The sequence below is a fragment of the Lygodium microphyllum genome, chromosome 5 (genome assembly GCF_053477565.2).
Source record: "Lygodium microphyllum isolate KBCC chromosome 5, Lygodium_microphyllum_v1.1.10, whole genome shotgun sequence".
In the NCBI taxonomy this organism is placed as follows: Eukaryota; Viridiplantae; Streptophyta; class Polypodiopsida; order Schizaeales; family Lygodiaceae; genus Lygodium; species Lygodium microphyllum.
In genome coordinates, this window is record NC_141139.1 from 55,026,554 (window position 1) to 55,033,395 (window position 6,842).

Sequence of the window (6,842 nt, forward strand, 5' to 3'; positions counted from 1 at the left end):
GGGAAAAATTTAGACGTAGGAAATTGAAAAGAGGAAAAAATTAGAAACAAAGAGGGAAAAAGGAGAGAGAAAGAGGAGAAATAAATTGTTGAGCAAGACTTGGTGTGTTGTGCTATCACTTATTGCTTCAAGACAACAAAGCTGCCGCAAAGCGGACGTTCCGTGCACACAACGCATGCATGGAATGGTAGTTGACAAATAATGTAGGGTATGATTTACACTCACTGAACAAACCTTCTGTGATGGACTATTAAACGAAGTTGCTTTGACAAGTGTGCATTCATCCAATTTACCGATTCATTGACCGATGATGTTGGTAAGTTTTAAACCCATCGAACAACCCTTTTGGGATGGACTAATTAATGAAGCTGCTTTTATGCGCACTCAAGTGTGGTAGGACACTCTGAGTAGAAAACCAAAGATGTTGGGTATGTATTGGCACAAGCTTTTGGAAACTCTTCATGCTCAGATCTTACAAGCTGATGCTCAGTTGTATCATGAAATGACAGTTCATGTTTGCATTCATCATGGGGTGTCCATTATAGTAGAGTACAACAGTAGAAGTCATCTGCCAATCTGGCTTCGACCTTGGAACATTCAGTCTCAGCACAGTTGCTTCAATTGCACAGCATTCGATGGCCCACCGTTCCTACTGTCTTGTGAAAAATCCATCTGTAGCCAGTCTGACCCACGTGTATTTACAGGAACAGGTGATGGTACTACCGAGTCAGGTTTATTTACACTCTTGTTGTAGGGATATCATAAGTACAGCAGAGCTAGCACATGACTGGGTATGACCTTCACTCAACCTCCTGCACCATAATTGTGTCTAATGTTACAAGCCAGCAACTGCTGCGTGTGTTTTGAGGATCACCATGACTGCTTTGCCTGGTTCATTCTCTTACATGAAAAATGAAAAATTGTTGTAAGAATACAAAGCATGTTCCATGCTTCATGTGTTCTTCTCTAAGACAGACAGCGCAGGAGTCAGATAATTGTTTGACTTGTCTGGTAAATGTGCCACCTGTTTGCAAACAAGCCAAGCCTTCTATTAAATATGTTTATCAGCAAACGGATGTCACTCTGCAACACACTCAAAAGCACACACACTACAAGTGATTTACTTATATGTAGTCTCTGTAATGCTATGGAATAATGTAATCTGGCTGTACTAGTAAACCCTGGAGAGTCACTGCTTTGCAGGATTTGGACTAGGACTAGGTCTAGACTCAATGATGCCAGTCTACTACTTTATATTAGTATGTGGATAACCCCAATAAGTTGGAAGAAAACATAAATCAGAATTGCAAGTGTTATGAGAGAGAGAGAGAGAGAGAGAGAGTGTGTGTGTGTGTGTGTGTGTGTGTGTGTGTGTGTTTTACCAGTTCATATAATCCTTGTCCTTGCTCAGCAACATACTCATAACACACCTGCTTAAAAAAGAAACTTTGTTAGTTGGCATATCAACAAATAGATGTGATGTGTGTTTCCTTCAACTCTCCATACAACACTCACATCAAAACTTCTGTTTCTTGCAGCTGGATTGTGCAAAGCTTTCACACAAATGTCTGCAACGTCAGCACAGCTGATCCCCTGATAAAGAAGCCATGGAGTAAGCACAAGCCCAAAATGGAACTGATTGTCTAACAAGATCCAGAGACTCATAAACGACGTTATGTAACTAACCTGTGAAATTCTATTACCCTGGTCAAAAACAAGAGCCCTCTGACCGCCTGGCTCATCCTGTGGTCACAAATAGCAACTAACATTGCATATTAATACACTCTGAAACATGAAACATGTAAATCTTGTATGAACAAAATGCAGACAGAATAATTGCAATGGCAGAGGGACAAACAACACAGTGATTCACATGTAGGAGTGCAAATGAAAACCAGTAGATTGAATGTCCTTTCGAAACCAGAAAATGCATACCTGCAATGGTCCTGGTCTAATTATCGTGTAGCCCAGGCCAGAGTTTCTCAGAGCTGCCTCACCACCCTTCATACACAATTTTAACATGTGTCAAGGTTCAATAAACTACACAAAGTGAAAACCACCTTAACTGACAGGAATGAGAACAGTGGTGGTAAACACCTGCTTGGCCTTGAGGACTTTCTCTCGGGATTCAGGGTCTACCCCAGATCCCGTGCAGGAGATTAGCACAAAATCCGTTTCTTGACCTCCCTGCATATTGGTACCAATATCAATGGTCATCTTGAAGAATGTTGAAAATGACAGCAGAGAATACAGCCTAGAGGCATACCGGCAAGGCTTTGATGTAATCTATTAGTAAGTTGAAGCTGTTGTTATCCCGCAAGGTCGGCGAACTTGCAGTGGCACTTCCACTGCGAGTGAATGCAGGCCGCTACATAATATAAATGCATTGAGAACAGAGTGGAAATCCATCATGTGTCATCCTATTTACATACTTGCATGCCATTCACATTTACGAACCTGTTTTCGTGGCTCGAATCTGATAGCTAGAGTATGCACGGAAAAAGGATCAAGCACTGGGTCTTCAGGATTAATTGGCCTAAAAGAAGTAAATGGTATCCTCACCTGTAGAAGTGTAGCATCATAATTTTTTACTATCTTCAGACACTTATAATCATGCAAAACTCAAGAAAAACTGCTTACCCTGCTGTAGCCAACCCGAGTGGAAAATCTTGAGAAATAAAGCACTTTGTGGGAAGGATCATCCATTGAACATGCCTCCAGTATCAGACTGTAAATCTTCCCATCTCCACAAACCGACAAGACCAACCCTTCATATCTGCACTTCAAAAGACAAGGTTAAGGCAACCCTTGTCTAATCAGTGTGGGAAGTTTCCAGAACCATAACCAATAAGACTTAGTGCCTCTGTCAAGCATACCTATCAAGAGATACACCAGGAGGAAGAGAGAGCTTTTTTGCCACTTCTACATATCCTCCTCTTGTAAACACATAACCTGCAACATTATAAGCAGTGCAACATCATCAAAATGATTTAAGGGTTTCCTAATGCAGGAAATGGTCCTGCACACCTTTCAACAACAGAATGGCAACAACACCCAACAGGAGCCAAAGAGCCACTAAACTTGCCATGTCAATGCTTTCAAGAGTTAACTGAAAGGTGACCTGAAAAAGCCGCATTCTGGTCTTCCACCAACTCAAATTGAGCACTCATTCCTCCATCAAATTTGACAGCAATGTCATCAGTAAAATATGTTCCTTGTCGAACTGTCCACCCCTCCATTGCTTTCGGCTGACTAAATTTTGCTATGGTAAGCTTGCTCTTGCTGCTTCGGCCAGCTCGTGCTCGAGCCAGCTTGTGATTGTAATCCTGTAACACTTAAATGCAGTTATTTCTCTGTCCCGCAACAACAGGATAACCGATCACTTCAATGCTTATAATGAAGTCCAACCTGGAAGGCCTTTGACAAGTTATAAACACCCAGTCGATCAACTCTGTTCAGATCTCCAGTAATGGTGGAGCGTGCTCTTGCACAGAAAATGATTTTATTACATCCCTCCACCGCAGGTATAAGTGTGGAAGGCTCTCCAAGATCACCGACAACAATTTGCACTGATCTAGGTAGTGCTTCAAGGGTTTCTGTGTCTGCCTTTCTGACTAGAGCCTGCACAGGAGTTACTATCCCTAGTAAGATTTCTCTAATGTTGAACAAAGAATGTTTAGTGTGCCTACCAACTAATGTTAATAATTTGAACTTCACATGTGAAGAAATTCATACGTATTTACATGATCGATCCCCATTGGCCCATATACAATGCAAGATCTATTGCAGGACTGAACATTCAAAGGTAGGAGGTTGGGAGGGAGTTAACCTTCTACGTGTGCTGTACATTGCAGCTTGATCATTTGATCAAAGAGTGAGCTTATAAAGCAAGGTCTCACTAAACAAGTTTCAGGTCTGACTTGACAAATATAAGGCAGTTTCACAGTTTGAGAACACTTGATCAATCCAAGAATGTCCCAATGGAGCAAGGACTGCCTGGACAAACTTAAAAGCAAGGTCCCCCTAAACAAGTTTCAGGTATGACAAAACAACTGTGCACTTGATCAATCCAAGAATGTCCCAATAGAGCAAGGACTGCCTTCATAGCCAGGCTTCACTAAACAAGTTTCAGGTCCGACTGAAAAGCTATAAGGCAATTTTAAAACATTTGATAAATCCAAGAATGCCCCAACATAGCAAGGACTGCCTAAACAAACTTTTGAGTCCTAATACAATCTCAGGGAACTGGCTAACCATTCAAGCTTCACCATTACCTTAACTTTGTAACCTCGAAGCTGAAGCTTTCTGATGACAATACGGCCCACCCTACTAGTGGCTCCTGCGACGAGGACGGTGGTTGATTCAGCACCAGGAATGGTGAAATCACACATGGGTCCTCCCACTAGGACATTGTCGTACTCCTCGGTGCTGCGGGGCGATCGGGCAAGCTGCCCGAGCTCGGTGAAGCGACGCCACACATCATCAAAGATCTGACGTGACTTCCGGCCGAGGCCGACGGGGTTGACGTCTTCGAGGGTGAGGGACACGGAGGGGGTCTGGGTCTGCTGCTTGCTGGATGTGGCTACCGATGTGACAGTGGACGATGAGGAAGAACTGGCGGAAGGAGGCTCCTGGGGGGTGTCCGAAGGCGGCGACGGGTTGTCAGGTGAGGCGTTTCCTGTTGGCGGGGAAGCGGAGGCGATGACGGGGAGTCTGAATTGGCGATGTGGGGCATGGTGGGAGGGCAGGGGCTGTGCAGGGATGGAGTGGAACTGGAGGAAGGAGGAGGAGGTGGAGGCAGGGGATGCAGGAAGGCGGGCAACAAGGGAGGAAGCCATAGCCAGGGGCACACAGAAACAGAGCTGTCTCAATACAGAGGCCACACCATGGAAGCCCTCTATCTCTGTCTGTTTCAAAAATGGGCTACAAAATTAATTGGAAATTTTCCAAGGGAAAAAAAGGGGCTAAGCCTCGTGGTCCTCTTTTTTCCCCGCAATATTTATTCTGACATTTTGTTCGTGTAGTGACGCATTCCATGGTTGGGTGAGTCTGTAGGCTGACACGTGGCCTCTTCCCTCCCCCAAAGCACAGCCTTTCTTGTGGATCCGCGCTCAAGACCTGCCTTATCCAGTCTTTTTATCGAAGCTTATTCTCACACCAAAGTGCCAACATCATACATGGAAAACCCAAAGGCGTTTTGCCTCGAACAACATAGGCATCTCAAAGCAATTTCTTTTTTTTTTCCCTTCAAACTCGCACACCTAATGCCCATAAGGGACTGCACATCCCCTTCAAATATTAGCTATGAAACAAGGTAGGCATCTCCTAAGGACACAGGATTATCCTTCTCCTCAAATCACCCACGAAAGAGTAGGGTTCCCCCAAGTGATCAAGGGACAAGAGTCCCATTCCCACCAACACACCATGTGAACCTACGTGCCCCTACCCATGATGGATATTGTGGGGCTTGATCCCACAACTTCTAGGTTTTGGAGACAAGCCTTACAACTAGGCCATTGTGGATTTCTAGGTTATGAAGCACAAGCCTTACCACTAGGCCATCACTTTGGAAACCTAGAAGCAATTGTTTAACCACCTTGAAGGTTGATTCTTTTTTCCCAAAATTCCGTACAACCAAGATTAAACAAAGTCTAAGACTTTGACATCAATTTTCCTCCCAAACAAGGTAGCATTTTTACATAGCCACACCAATCCCATAATAATAGCTCTAACCAATGCCCACACTTTGTAAGCCATGTCATTTAGATTCCCTCTATCATCAAATATGGCTTACTTCCATCATATCTTCTAGTGTAAGCTTTCTCCATTATATTCATAACATACTTCCAGCATTTATAGACCTCTCTACAATCCCACATAATATGTTTCAAAGTTTCATCTTCTCTCTTATAAAGGGGCAAGCTAAAGCAATAGCTACAATTTTCATTTTGTATTTTGTTGGGAGCTTCCAAACTAAAACTCTCCATAACATTAAGGGGTCTATTTCTCTGAACTGGAAGTTCTGTGTCCTTGTGTTGTGGCTATGCCTTTTGTAAAGGCATACCTTTCTGCTCCTCTTAATTAGATGGTTCTAAGGAAGGTATGCCAAAGGTGTGAGGGCCAATGGGGGTTGACAGGGGTGTTGCACTAGATACACAAGCACACTCGTGTCTCTCACTACCTCCTAATATTGGAATTCAACTTACACCTCCTTAACCCAATGCTTAACCTTGTCAATCACCTCTGACTAATGCTCTAGGTTAGGTATTCACCTACTTTGATAGTGACAACATTTTTAGTTTGAGGTTTAATAGCAACACTGTGCATTCGAAGCAATTGATTGCTCTAGAAGCCTAGTTGGCTTGTCACTTTTTAAAGTGACTTTGATTTCAACATACTTATTTCCCTTTTTTTGAGCTATTTTTACCATGACAGACCACAAAGTGAATATGGACTTTGACATGGGCATATTAGTTGGTATTTCTTTTAACAATGCTAAAAGTGTTGGGCGTTGCCAAAGGATTTATGAATATATTACAAGTATTCTTTAGGAACATTTCAACCAAGGCATTTATCAATGGTGATATGTCTTCTCCCTTTTCCCTTAAAAGGTTAATGAGTTAAGGTTGTCCACTAGCCCCACTCCTTTTTGCCATTATCACAAACCCTCTCCTATATAAAGTAGATTTGAGGGTGTAGAAAGCTGTCATAAAAGGCTTGCCAGTAGCAAAAGCCCAACATTTTGCAACAAAGTTCTTTGTTAATAACAATTCTAACCTAGTAGAAGAAAATAAGGCTTCTATCAATGCTTTGCTATAAGTTGATAATGATTTTTAAAACTA

General features: G+C 42.7%; 1 protein-coding gene across 2 annotated transcripts; it reads right to left on the reverse strand.

Annotated features, from left to right (window-relative positions):
- Positions 1-352: 352 nt before the first annotated feature.
- HCF173 (high chlorophyll fluorescence phenotype 173) lies at positions 353-4,978 on the reverse strand. 2 transcript variants are annotated; one of them, XM_087677861.1, is made up of 13 exons: positions 4,275-4,975; positions 3,409-3,621; positions 3,122-3,326; positions 2,877-2,952; positions 2,641-2,776; positions 2,458-2,562; positions 2,267-2,368; positions 2,098-2,187; positions 1,936-2,001; positions 1,687-1,743; positions 1,516-1,593; positions 1,383-1,430; positions 360-1,024 (listed from the first exon to the last, which is right to left on the reverse strand). In XM_087677861.1, exons 1-13 carry the CDS (start codon positions 4,836-4,838, stop codon positions 953-955), a joined length of 1,812 nt encoding a protein of 603 aa, XP_087533987.1. In that variant the 5' UTR covers positions 4,839-4,975; the 3' UTR covers positions 360-952. The 2 variants fall into 2 exon arrangements, with proteins under 2 accessions (XP_087533986.1, XP_087533987.1); XM_087677860.1 differs by having other exon boundaries at positions 353-1,024; positions 1,516-1,743; positions 4,275-4,978.
- Between the last annotated feature and the right edge of the window lie 1,864 nt (positions 4,979-6,842).